Source organism: Nipponia nippon, unplaced genomic scaffold (assembly GCF_047370975.1).
Source record: "Nipponia nippon isolate SJK-2023a ecotype South Korea unplaced genomic scaffold, ASM4737097v1 scaffold_1, whole genome shotgun sequence".
Lineage (NCBI taxonomy): Eukaryota > Metazoa > Chordata > Aves > Pelecaniformes > Threskiornithidae > Nipponia > Nipponia nippon.
Genome location: NW_028262290.1, coordinates 118561295 through 118575635, shown reverse-complemented (window position 1 = coordinate 118575635; position 14341 = coordinate 118561295). Strand labels below are relative to the sequence as shown.

The 14341-nt window shown below is 39.0% G+C and overlaps 1 protein-coding gene across 1 annotated transcript; it reads left to right on the top strand.

The window, feature by feature from the left end:
- The first annotated feature begins 12 nt into the window (after positions 1 to 12).
- KIAA1143 (KIAA1143 ortholog) lies at positions 13 to 10884 on the top strand. The gene is made up of 3 exons (XM_087769088.1): positions 13 to 250; positions 1643 to 1802; positions 8869 to 10884. The coding sequence occupies exons 1-3, from the start codon at positions 143 to 145 to the stop codon at positions 9078 to 9080; spliced, it is 480 nt and encodes a 159-aa protein (XP_087625214.1). The 5' UTR covers positions 13 to 142; the 3' UTR covers positions 9081 to 10884.
- The last annotated feature ends 3457 nt before the right edge of the window (positions 10885 to 14341 follow it).

Sequence of the window (14341 nt, the reverse complement as noted above, 5' to 3'; positions counted from 1 at the left end):
GCCTCCTTCACGTGACGGGGAGAGTTACGGGAGGGAGGCGGTGTGTAGCTGTGTCCCACTAGGGCCGCCGTCCTCCGGCGCCCGCTGGGCCCGGAAGCGTGCGGTGGCAGGCGGCAGCGCGGCTGGGTGGCGGGCAGCGGCCATGAGCAAAAGGAACCAGGTCTCCTACGTGCGGCCGGCCGAGCCCGCCTTTCTCAGCCGCTTCAAGCGGCAGGTCGGGTATCGGGAGGGGCCCACGGTGGAAACCAAGGTAACGGCCCGGCCCCGCGCTCGGGCAGCGCGGCCCTCCCCGCCCCGGGCTGCCGCCGGCCCCCTTCCCGTGGGCTTGTGTCGGGGCCCTGCTTCCCTTCCCGCCGCCGCCCCCGGGCGCTCGCCGGGGGTGGGAAGGGGCAGCGCCCGCTCCACGGGGGCTCCCCTGCCACGATGCCCCCCCTGCGGCCTAGAATGAAGGCGGGGAAGCAGCACTTACAGGATTTGCCCCTGTAGGGCAAGGGGTAACAGTAGTTACCCGCTTAAAATTAACCGAAGCTGGCTTTGCAACTTGTTTTTGTTTCTGTGTTGGAGATTCAAAATAACAACAACAAACATCCAGTGCCCCTCCCCATTGCTGTTTTTAATAATTGCAGTCGTGGTGATTGTGGTGCCCTTCGCAGAGCAGCCAGGGCAGACCTGTCAGCACCCAAGTGGTCTGTGGGGGCAACGGGGGGAACAGGAATAATAAAAAAAAGAGTGTTTTAAGAGTATAGTAAAACAAATGTATTGGAAAGGGGTTAACATCATCTAAACATCAAGTCAGCAGACATAGGCTCCAGTGTGATGGCCAGGAAGGCAGGGCAGGGGCAGTAGGGTTTGAGCCAGCTTGTGAAAAGGCAGCCTTTTCTGAGGGTGTTCTTTTTTTCTGTGTTTACAGTGTGCTTTTGCATGTGTTTCCTAACTGTAAGGTTTTACAGGATGCCTTAAGAAAGAGGCCCATCGTTATTTGTGAGGAGATGGAATTTGAGATAAAAGTGTGCCTTTAGTAAATTTAGTACAAGCTGTTTCACTTCCTGAGGAAAATTGCATTTTGTCTATCTCTTGGTAACTTCAGTAGATTATGGTAATGCTATCTATACTTTTCCTTATAAGATGAAGTTTTCAGTTCCTATAATATTGCCAAACTATGCTGTTGCACTGAGGTTTCCATGGCAGCAAGTTTATTTATATAAAGTTTTATTCCAAATGATTCTTCTGTCTCAGACCACAAGTTTGAGAGAGTGGGAACAGGGACATAGTCTTCCTTGTGTCAGTAATGCTTACAATGATTTGGTTAGGCAGCTTTAATAACAAAGCCACCATGGACTTCCTTTCCCTTTGCACTGTTTTGAGTACAGCATAGAAGATTCAAATTTGGACCTACGCATTTAACATTTTCTTCATGTTGCATGACAGGCAGTGCTTGTACAGTAAAAATAACGAACAAAAGGAATAAATTTCTTTGGAGTGCCATTTGGACAAAGTGTGTTGGGAGGCCCTGGCACTGACAGCTGTGCCAGGTCTCCTCACTAACCTTACTGCAAAAGTGAAACCAAGGAGTACTAGCCCACCCTTAGCTGTTGTGATTTAATATGGTGATCAGAATTGCTTTTATTTCTCTCCTGTCTAGAGAGAGCAGCTTCCACTTGCAGATGATGATAGTGAGAACGGCAGTGACAATGAAGATGAGCAGCCTCAAGTGGTAACACTGAAAAAAGGAGACTTGACTGCTGAAGAAGCAATGAAAATTAAACAGCAAATCAAAGAGGCCTTAAAGTCAAATGAATCAGGTGAATTTCAAGCTACTAATTTCTTGCTTTGTATAGCCAAAGAGAGAAAACCCGTAACAGGGAGCTTGATATTTGCTCATTTTTCTACTGCTTAATACTACCTTTGATTGGTTCTTTTGAATTTTTCAGCTAAATAATTCAGACTTGTCATTCCTAATCTGAAGTCATTGAGTACATATCCAAGCTGTCTGGCTTTTGATAGTGTTGCAGTTCTGTGCTTCTTGATTGTGCATCGTCCTACTTCCAAATACCACCTTAAGTCTTTTTCTTTCTTTTCTTTTTTTCTTTTTTTGTTTTGTTTTGTTATGATGTATCATTGTCCTAGTACACAGTCTTTTGACATCACCTGTGATAATTTTTGAACTTATTAATTAGTTCAGCCAAATTTGATGGTGGAGTGGATGTCTTAAAGGTAATGGTATGAGTTCATGAAAGAGTGTCTGGGCGGAAGGAGGAAACTCAGGTTAGTGCTTCAGTAGAAAGAATGGCAGGTGTGTAAGCTCAGTAACGTGTTCACTTAACTGGTCCATGTTATTACTTGCTTAAAATCATCCCTAGTATGTGTTGTGACTTGCAAATACATTCAGCAAAACTAAATGGATTAGTTGAAAATAACAGATGATACAATAGTGCCAACAAACAGTAAGGTATAGAAAAAAATGTCTCTTTGCTACAAAGAATTAGAAAGATTTATTTAAGTTATTTAACAGGCTTTTCAAGACTGGACAGATGGGAGTGGTGTAGGAGAGGTTGCTGCAGTTAGACAATAAAGACATGAAACTATAGCTGATGAATACAGTTATGTTAAGAATTTCTGTCAGTATTCATCATTCTGATATGGTTGACATAAATGCTTTGAGAGTCCAAAAACTTCCATCATCACACAGGATGTGATGAAATATAGCTTTATTTTTATTTTTTGCTGACAGAAGACATGACAGATTAAAGGTAGATATTACTGTCTCTAGTGGAAATGTCTTGACAATTAAGAATATAGAACTGGATTCTCACAAGTATAAAACAGAAAAGTGATTCATAGAAGCTGCAGACCTTTTCCTCGATTAGCCATTGTAGCTATTTACAAAAGCTGTAAATTGAGTTTAGAGCAGATTGAGAGGCTAGCACACGGCTATCAATATGACATCCTTAGCTTCTGTCTTTTTCTGCCATTTGGATTAAAAATTCAGGTTTGTTGGTATAAATGGAGAAGACAAATAACAGTAGTGGGAGAAAATACATCGAGAATCTTACATTTTTGAAAAGCAGATTGATGAAAAATTCTTAATTTTTATAATGTAGGTTAGCTTGAAACTAATAATACTACGTCTGACTTGTTTCTGCAGGTAGATATGTATATGTAAGGTGTAACCAGGTAGTGGACCGAGGGCTGTGTTTATATAATTTGAACTCCTCTGAGAAAATATTTTCAGTGTGTGGCTTACTTCCTCGTCTCTTATGGAACTGTAATGCATGTGCTTGGTGTCGCAGTTTGTAAAGTTGTCACATGATTTCTTTTCAAAAATGGGATCACCCTCCTAGTATTGGGAGAAATTTCAGCCTGTTGGAAAGAAATGGCATGATTCTTTCTAAGCATTGGTTTCCTGTTCATATAAGCAGCTTGAATTTTGAATGATCACAGTAGGAGGAAAAATGATTTTGTAAGGCTGGGCAAAAAGAAGTAGTTGTCCATGAGAATCTGTTGAGGTGGAGTCCATGCTGTGAAAAAAGTCCAAAAGAGCTACCAAGTGGAATACACAGTATGAAATGGAAGTGTATTTGAATAGAGTAACTGAACTTCTTTGGTGGAAAAAGACATTCCTAAGACATAATTGTATGTAGTGAGGTTGGTCGTATTGAGTCCCTGTAGGACTTTGGCACCTCTGCTTATTACCCCTTCAGCCCTTCAGTAATAACTTGCACTTGGAGGAAAAAACCCCTGCAATAGTAGGTAGCAGAAGTGTTGAATCACTATGCTCTGGGGACTGCTGCCCTCTGTCCTACATTATTGTGTTACTATTCATTCATCTGCCTTTGCTGTTAATATGAGATCTTGGCCTCCTTTTCCTTTTTTTGGCTTGTGGGAATAAACAGGGTAAGTGCTACTATGTTCCTCTGCTATGGAGAGGACCTGGTGTGAAATTTTTAATGAAGGTGTGGATGACTGCTACAGCTTGCTGAAGGCTTTTTCGAGTCTTTGTCCATCTTTGCACTGTCAGTCTGACGTCTAGATTTAAATTCTGGTTTCTAGTCAGAGGCAGGTATTTAGACAGCTGCTTACTTCCAGGTTAAGAGAGTTTTGAATAACTTGTTAATTTCTTTTCTTTTTTTTGGATAATTGTCAATTCTGAAAATGGGAAGTATAAAGAAAGTTTGATGCTGCGTGATTTGATCACATTTCTTGTTGCTTTGATTTTTATCCCAGAGTTGAAAGTGAAATTAATTTAATGGGTACTAGAACATAATATATAGCCCCAAATCAGATCATTAGAGAAATTATATGAAGCTGAAAAGGTAGCAGAGAAGTAAATTTTCCAACTGATAATCTTCCTTTCCACCATGCATCAATGCCGAGGCACTTTGATAGATCATAACTAATGTGCTGCTAACTATCTGTTGTGAATAGAAACTGTTAGTTTTTAAAAACATGCAAAGTACTCAGGTTTGAGGTTCTGCCTTCTCCTCTTTTATATCTGTAGTGATTGTCTTCATTTGAAGGTCCTTGTCTTCAGGCCTTGGTTTGGGATATTATTCTAGGATTTTCCATATCTCATTTACATCCTTTCTCCTTCATTTTCTTCTGTAATCAGTTTGACACGGCTACACTTTTTTTATTTTAGGCACCAGCAGTTCCTGTGACTTGCATTTTCTTTTACAGATGAGTAATGTTTTTGCATTAAAAACAGCTGATTAATGTCCTAGCTGCGCTTGGTTGACTCCTAAGGCAGAACAAAATTTAGTGAAGCTTCTAAGTTGGCTTTTGCAAGTATAGTCACAGGGAACTTTTTTATTTAGGACTGAACCCTTCCTATATGAGAAAACACCATTCCATATTGAAATATTTTTCTCTATGTAAGACTGACTTAGAGGCTTTTTAAAAAGAAGGCATTTGTTTATCAACAGTCATTTTACTTAATATTTTTATGCAGCGTTTTATAAATCGTTACCATTGGTTCAGAGACAAAGAAAAATGGTCTTATGAGAAATTAAATTTGCACAAAAGAAAAGATGCTGATTACTGCAAGATACTTTATCCCAGCATTCATTATAGTCTATGGAATTGATTTTTCTACTGCTTTTCTAGTTCATCTGGCCTCTGGCACACTCTGATACACATAGATGACCAAATTTGGCAGAAGGTGTCCTTACTTATTCAAAGTCTTTTAATATTATTCTTGTCTCATTCTGTATGCTGGAGTTGGCAGAGGACAAGAGTGGAGAGGCAAGGAGAATACAGTCCATGCTGTCTTGGGTGTTGGAGCTCTTTCCTTAGCTTAAACATATCACAGAGTTCATGCTGCTCTTCATCATGTGAACAGCAGGAATCTAAACCAAAGCTAATTTTACAGTATTTAAGTAACAAAAACTTTCCCAAGTGTCCTCATAAATGATTGAGACTGAATATCTGAGCAGGACTGGCCTTTTTATCTTCATGATACCAGTGTGCGGAATTCCTGTAGTAAATGCTTCCCAAGGCATGCCTAGAGATGGGTGGCCCGAAAGCACTAGAAGGAACATCTGAAACTGCTGACCTGAACTTCTAACCTTAGAAACCATTAAGCAATTTGCCAGGTTATCATAAATTTTTTCCAGCCTTTATCATTGAATAGACATATATCTTGAAATATTGTTTGCGCTGCTCCTCCTGTTCTTCCTGCCAGTTTCATGGCGGTTGCGTTTCCTGTTGTTGCCTCATTGACCCATGCGGACAGAAACTGCTGAGAAATGGTGCTGCTAACTACACAGATAACTACTAAATAAAAAATACAGTAAACTGAAGAGCAATGTTTCTTTTTCAGACCCTCATTTCTGCTTCTCTTGTAATACATAACTTGCAATTAAAAGAGAAGAAAAAAATTTCTGCATTTGTGGCTTCTTAAATTGATGTCACTGGTGGAGTGAGTTTTCAGCTCAACGTCTGATTGTGCCCCTCTTAGTCGACCAGTGTAAAGGTTTGTGATCCAGGTAAAAGCAGCATTGACTAAGAACAGTCAGAATTTGAACTGCTAGTGTAGTTTTTTGACTCTCTTATCAGAAGTGGATTTTATTATTTCTCCTGTAATGCTTTTATGTTGGTTGTATTTTACTTTGTGTGTTTCGGTGTGTTTATCAGAAATCCTGCTTTCCGTAATTTGTAACACTGATACAGTCTTTTATCAGGCCTCTATTTCAAAAGCTACCAACACTGAAATTGTTTCTTCATTCTCTTCTTTGCATTGCTTAATGCAAGTCAGTTTTTGGAGGTCATCGATAAAAACAAAAAAGACAGCTGACACAGCTTTACCTGCTGGAAAAGACAGTCTTAACAAATCACCACAAATTTCTTGAGCTGCTACATCAAATTCTTTCAAAAAGCAGAGTCGGTCTGTTCTCCCTCTTTCCACAAGTTGCTTAGGTAAGACTAGGCCTGCTGTGTTTCTTCATCTGCTTCATTATTTGTCAAGCACTGCCAACACATCATAGCTCTCTGAAGTTGGCCTGGGCTTCCTGCTGAAAGGAATGTTCTGGAGCATATAATGAAATTTTGACAGTGTTTAACCAGGCCAAGAGCTAAAATCTTTTCCTTTGATGCAGAATGATGTGCAAATAATATTGAGGCCCTGGAGGTCAGAGCTAAGCTAGCTGCCATTTTGGTGGAGTTTTTGAGCTTTGCTCTATTTATGCGCTTTGCTTACTAAGAGTTTAAATTCATATTGCAAATATACCTATCAGTTTCTCCATCTAGTAGACAAGATGAAATGATTTTGTGCAGTTCATAACGTGGGCAGCAGGAGACTTGGGGGTAAAATTGAAATTTCTGACTTCCAATTTTACATGGAGTTTGAGTACGTAGTTGTTTATCTGATTTATTTTGTGGATGTGCTTTTGTTAGGTTTTTAGGGGTTTGGTTTTTCAATTTACCATTCTAAGAAAATGCAGTAATTGCTCTTTAAAAGAATGTCCAGTGAGATTTTTTGACGCTCCTCATGCTTATGCAGTAGTTGGTTGCTTTGAAGTCCTATTTCCACAGCTGTACTGGTACTGTATGCAGTCTGTGTGCTGACTGGCCCAAGTATATAGACAGTTGGGTCTGCTTATATGTGAAATTTTTCTTATAGATGCATTCCTTTTTTTTGCAGAATTTGGCTTCTATCATGTGTCTTGGATCTTGTTTAAGTTAGAAGATATGGGTTTCCAAATAAACATTCTAGTTAACCAATAATTAGTAAGGGGAATTATTTTATATTTAACTTCAGAGCCCAAAAATGGAGGCAGTTATGTGGAAAAATATTTTGAATTTTTAATCCAGCCTCTGAGAAGAATGGTACATAGTGCATTTCGATTGGTTGGGTGTGATATGTTTTCAGAAATAGTTATTTTTCTCTGCCAGAATAGGCACTTCCTAAACTTCTGTATCCCATGTACAGCATCTAAACACCTAAGCTTTCCATGCAGAATTCACAACGGATCCATTGACAAGTATGCTTATCATATCTACAGTTTATTATTGCTGGTAATTCCTTGAAACTGTAATGCTTTTCTAATGCACCAGTACTGAAATATTTTCCCCAAACCTGGTTAGTTATTTTCTGCATAGTAGTATTCTCTCATAAACTACTGCAGAAGCATGCATTCTGTAGAAGTCATTGACAGAATGGGTGCTTAGTTTTTTAAGCTAGGTTTCCTCTTAAAAAGGGTCTGTGAAACTTAAGGGATTATACGTGAAGTTTCCTAATGAGGTTGATGGTCTTAATTTGTACCACACAACCCTTAAGACACCGGATTTAATAGTTGTATTGTTTGGAGTCTGCACCGAAGAGTGTTTCAGCCAGTGCTGTGCATGATAACACTGAAATGTTAAGTCTTCTGCCATAACGCTTATGAACTGAGGAAAAAATTCATGGTAAAGACAAAAGATAGTTATTGGTTATAATTAAACAGCACATAATCTTGTCAAACACATGCATATTGTTAGGAAATTTCTGTTGAATAATGAATTTCACAAAAGTGCTTTAGGAAAAATATCTTGCACAGAACCTATGGTTCTTTAACATCCTGTCACATATACATTATAAAAATTGCAAACTACTGCAGCATGAGCCTTTGTGTCTGATTCATGACTTTACAGTTACACTTTTTTTCCCAGAAATACTGCCTTGATGCTGTTACTTGTGCAGTAGCTTTTCTCCTCTGCCTGATAATCCTGGAAGGGACTTCTCTTGTTTTTAAAATTGTTATTTGCTCTAGTACATGCAGAGGAGCAGAATTAGTCAGTTGGAATAGTTTGGTGATTTTGCAGGTACAAAGAAACCCTAAAACTTTCATCCTATATGATAATAAAAAGCAGGTTTGTGACCGGGTAATCTTTTTAGCTGTCTCAGCAGGACAGGGTATATTAGAAGAAAAAGAAAAGCTTTGTCCTATATATGTGCCATTTTGTTCTTTAAAAGAGATACCATAATTTGGAAATAAGTGCATTTGTTGTCACGGGTTTTACAAATAGTGAAGTGGAATTAGAGCATCCTATAAAGTTGTCCTCTCCATTTTGATAAGTGGATGCGGCTGGATTGTATGGGAAAAGCTCTACTGCTCACAGTCTCTTCTAAGTTAAAGCTCTGGTCAGTAAGAACCCATTTCTAAGAGGAACTGCAGGAGAACTGTCTTCAAGGGCTGGTCTCGATGGAGCAGATGTGTGTGCATGAAAGACATTCATCGATACAGACTTTGTGGCCAAAAAATACATTTTCATGTATTCTATCAGAGGTCTCGCCGATCTTGGTCCTGGGGAAAAAGCAAAGATAATAGCGAAGGTCTGTATGTGTGTGTGAACATGTGCAGATGAGTTCTGCTTTTACTTTCTTTGTTATAGATGGTGAACCAGAACCTGCTGATGGAAAAATTATGTTCAGGAAACCAGCCAAACGTTCATCAGAGAAGTTTTTGGACTTCAATGTAAGTTCAAGTAAGAAGATGAAAGAGGCAAAGAAAACTAAGAGAGAAGCAACTACTCCTCAGAGTACATCTAAGCAAGTAAAAAATAGCAGTCTTCTCTCATTTGATGATGAGGAAAATGATGATTAGGAGTTGTATTTTTTTATATTTTACTTACCCTTCTAGGGATCTGAGTAAGATTGAGTGTTTTCCTAGAAATTGAAGCATGGTATCTTGAGTATTCTCTTACTTCGTTATAGTCCAACTAGAGAAACATCGTATAAAACTAGCCAGAGCTAAGTCTTTGCAGTTCAGATGGAACTGTATGAACAGTATGTCATGTCTTTATTTTAAAAGAGAATTTAACCATGTATGTAAAAGCTATTTGAGGTCACAAATGAGTAGCAAAATATGCCTGTACATATCCAGCTTATATAAATTTTCAATCAATACATTTTAAAATGTACTCCCTTACTAAAAATTCATTTCCTCTGTATTTACTGGCCTTAGTTGACAGCGTGTTTTTTACCTGTTATTGTTGACTTGGCATTCAAAAGAGAGAGACTTCATTGTGTGGAACAGAGACCGAAGCTTTCTGCCTCATAGCTTAACAGAAGTTTGCACTAACTTTTGCATGTGTGGTTTGGCGGATTAGCTCTTTGCAGAGCCCTTGCAGTAAGTGAGCCTGCAGTTGCTAAAATCCTGTAGTCTTAATCCTGTCTTTGGTGAATGCAGTCTAAGAAGCATCAAATTAATTTGAATTGATTGTGCTAGCAAGATAAAAAAATTTTGATTGTAGTTCATGGTACCAACTAATGCAAAAGAAAGATGCCTCGACCCTTGGAGATTGTGCACTTTGGTTATCACACTGATGGGCTCAGTGGTGAGGTTTTTTTGAAGTATATTTGGGTACGTTCCAGTTGGGTATGTATGTGCTCATAATTATTTGGGATCTCAAACAGCTTATTTTTAAAAATGTATTTCATCTTTAAGCTGTGGAAAAGCATTATTTTGGTTTTCTTCAAGTAGGAAATTGTAAACAGGAAATGTAAGTTAAGAAATGTTATAACTGTGATACGAAGTTTTAAAATTTTTCAGTTGCCCATGTACAGTACACTGAAGGTGACCATTTCTGTACCAGTTATGTAACAAGATGTGCTGAAATTCAAAATAACACTGAGAGCTGATGAAATTTGGGAGAACAAGGTGGTGGAAATGGGACTAGTGACTTTGAAATTATTTGGAAGTATGGTGTGTTCTGTATCCATATTTAAGTGAGACCTGAGACTTCTGCAGAATTACAGGGTACAAGGCAATGAAAGCAGTTCTGCTGCTGCGTGACAGGACATTCAAAATTATTTGGGCTGTAAAGCTTCATTGAGGAGCAAATTTGGAGTTGCTGTGTGAAACAGCTGGTTTTAGTTTGTTAATCTGGTATTAAACAATAAATTATGTTTTCTATAAGTGGTCCAAAGATATTTTAATGAAAATTTCAGTGCATAAAATGGGATTTTTTTTGTTACCTGATAATGAAGCCTCTTATGACTGCTACCTGTACATACCAACTTCCTGCAGCATAACATCAGATGCAAGTCTGCATACTGTTTCACACTAATTGCCTGAGTGCATGTTACCCTGATTTTGAAAATGAATAGATGTGTTTTCCTTTCAGAAAATTAAAACCAGACTTAGAAAGGGATATTAAAGTCATGTTGTAGCACTGGTCTGATATTAGAACTGCCAGAGAGGTGCAGTGTGACAACCTGATTATTCCCATGAGGACATGTTACATTTGTAAATACCTAATTTGTCTGTATTCTGCATATATTTAAAAAAAATCAAATGTAGGAAGAAGAAATATAGAATCAAAGGTTCCCAGGGATTAATCTTTCCATTTATTTTGTATACTTAAAACTTGTTTGAATCCATTAAAAATATATATATATATACACACCCATGAGAAATCTTGTAGCATTACAGTATACTGAAGGAATATTTGGGCATATTTGAACAACTGAGTAAATTCTCTGACTTGCTGAGGCTCATCTGAAAGGATGAATTAACCATTGACTGCTTACTTAAACTTTTCTGGTTCTGTTCGTCAGCACAAAAATATACTTGCTTACGTTTTTATTGCACACACACTCTTCACTTTAGCTGTAAGGCAGTTTAGGAGACATGGCTATCAAGAAATAAATGCTTGCCAAGGATCAGAGGGAATTTGGATATACCTTAAAATTAGAGAGGGCTTCCCAAATATGCAGCTGATTTGGCATGTTCAGAATAAGATTGAGGTCTTGTTTGAATCTGGTTAGTAATTGGATTTTAACAGAAATTACTATTTCTAGTGAAAGACTTGCGAGACTGAAGTCCAGTAAAAAGAGGGTTACCTCAAAATATTGGGTGCAGTACTTTTGCTTAATCATGCTCCTTGCCCTACAACTTCATGACAGCTGTCTGGAACGCAAATAAATTTATTGGGTTTACTTGGAAATAATACAATGAAAGGCATGTTGTTCTTCAGGCAACACAACAGGGGAAAGAAAGGTGGATATGGAAACCCAGTTTCTTTCCTTTATTCTGACTGTGATTTGTACTGCTCTGACCAGGAGGAGACCTTTGCGTTCATTGTATTTCACTCCCAGTTCACCTAACAGTAACTAATTGGATATATTTATTAAGAGGTGTGAGTGATGCACAAAAGCATTTTAGTCAAGTAGTCATGTGAAAATTCAGTGTTCTTAATGTGACACACCAGGAAAATTACACACGCCATCAACTCCCCATGAAACCTGTGACTAAAGAGAAAAATTACTTGTTCATTTGGGAAAGCAATGTGAAACTGTCTTAAGCAATCACCTGCCTTAAGCAATGGGTCATGGAAAAATAATAATCGCAAGAACTTTCTAATAAAGGGGAAGCCAAAGTGAGCACATGAAACATGGGACTAGGACTCAAATAGACAATTTTTCTGGCTTTTTCTTTCTCTCTCTCTTCGCTGCCCCCATCCCCAGTCCTTTTCCCCACCTGTAGTGGGGAATGTATATATTTTTTTTTCTTGTGGAGCTTGCTCAGCTAAGTGTGAGAGAAGCGCTGTGGAGGAGCAAGGTGAAAGTAGCTGTGGCCTGTTACCTAATATGGGAATCTGGTACAGTTTTTGTTAATACAATCTTTGAGATCTCCCAGTTCATTAAGACTCCAAAACATTTATTGATGGTGATGTTAGTTCTCGCTCTTCTTAGCTGAGCAGTAAGCTGGAACAAACCTGGTGAACTGTAGTAGCATTGCAGCAATGGATGATTACAGTGGAGGCTTTTGATGTTGCAAAGGTGCTTGGATGTCGTCAGGAAAGGTGAGATGCTCTGTCACCTTTCTCTCTTTTGAAGAAACAAGATCTTTCTCTAAATAATAGGAATCAAGGTGAATCATCAAGAATGCATTATTGAGATAGAAATTGCAAAGATGTGGGACAGAATGAGCAAGAAAATGCATGTGTGGGCAGGTGGTCCAAGAGTTCCTATCCTTGGTTATATTTCTAGCCTGTCTGATAAGGTTAATTTTTATCAAATCAAAACAGATCTGTTGGACTGCAAATGGTCATTTCATTGGCCTAAACAGGAAGGGATGAGTCAGAATTCTATTCTGATAGTTTTTGTGTCCAGCACTTCTCCAGGAAATATTATTTGGAGGATCAAAGGCTGTCTTTTGCAGACACTGAACAGAAGAAGCCTGTATCTAGCTGTTTTAATTGCACATTTTTTTAAGTTTCATCACAGGACTTAATGTCTTTTTTTTTACAGTGCTTCAGTATATAATCCTGTTAGGAAGCTGCAGATTTGTAATGAAGCAGGAAGTAGCAATGTCATCGTTTCAGCTGACTGTTTCCCTTGTGCTGTAGTGTATTAACTAAGTAATGCTTCACTTGGCTGTGTAGAGCCAATTGCATTCTCAAGGACGTCAGGCATTCCTGAAGATGAGTCATTACCTTTGGTACAGCACAAGAGGTATCATATGCAGTCTCAGCAAGCGTTTGCCCACTGAAGTTGGTTAATAGCCTATAGCCTTCTCCTGTGGCAAGATGCCATAAATGAATCCTTTGTGCATTCAGCAAACAGAAAGGCTGGTGTATCAACTGCCTCTTCATTATCATCCCTTTCTTCCCATTCCTAGAGCGAGGTGTTAATCTGCAAAGAGATTTTTCATGTCGTAGACCTCCCCTCCCGCCCCACTTCCTTGAGAGCATTCCAGAGGCAGCAGTCACAAGGGTAGCCATTAAAACCAGGGGAGAAACACCACAGGGTTTTACGTGAGTGACTGCAGCCTCCTGTAGACTTCCTCAAGATTTTGAGAACCTACAAAATCTCAGAGCCAGCCCCTGGGAAGTAACTTCCTCCTGGGGAAAATGGATGGGACCAATCAGGAAAATGACGCAAGATTGAATTCTACAGTGTTTACCCTGCTATCGCTCCTTATTTTTTGTTGGAGGTAAAGCAACAGCTGGCAAAAGCAGTTTTTCCTCTGTCAGGAGATGTAAAGTGGCTTTGGTGCCACTCCAATCCATATGGCAAAGGATTCCTTTTCCTTGACTCCCATGGCAGTCCTCAGCGCAATGCCTGATTAATTAAGGCCATGGGCAAGAGGGAGCTACCTTGTAATAGGCAGAAGTTATTAGAGGAAGGTGTTGTCAAGCCTCCGTGGGGTAACGGTGATCACTGCACACTTTTAGTTTTGATATCATAAAAGAGTTGTTCCCTTAGGGACAACATAGTAACAACAAACTTTAAAAGGGCAGATTATAAAACTAAGAGGAAAATAGTTAACAGCAGGCTGAAGGGCAAAGAGAAGTACTTAAAAACCACAGAGATCTGCCTGGAGGCTATTTAAGAACATTGTATTAGAGGCACAGATGGTTTGTACACCTCTGAGCAAAAACATAGCGTATGAGGAAGAATGAAACTCACAGGGTTATGTGGGAGAAAAGCCTGAGTATAGAGAGGTTGAAAACGCATCCCTTAAAAATGACGACTGTCTGAATGACAGACTAGGAAATGTTATCAGGAGAGTAGAAAGAGCGGGAAAGCGTCAGTGCTAAGAAAAAGACTACACTGAAAAAAAAACACCGAAAAGAGTGATTCTAATACTGTTCCGAGCCCTTTGCTTTTGAAAACTGGGCTGCTCCAGATGAGACTTCACCAGAAAAACAGGGATGCTCTTAATCTGAGTTAGCTAGCACAAACCAAAATCTCAATAATGCCAAAGCAGTTTTAATATGTGACTAGGCCAAATTTAAGAGTAAAGGAGCCTATTCAAACATAGTTTCTCTATACTAGGACTTTAATTTCACCTTTTGTTAGATTCAGTGCCAAAAATGATGTTTTTAATCTTTGCTGAAGAAGGTGGAGATGAAAAAA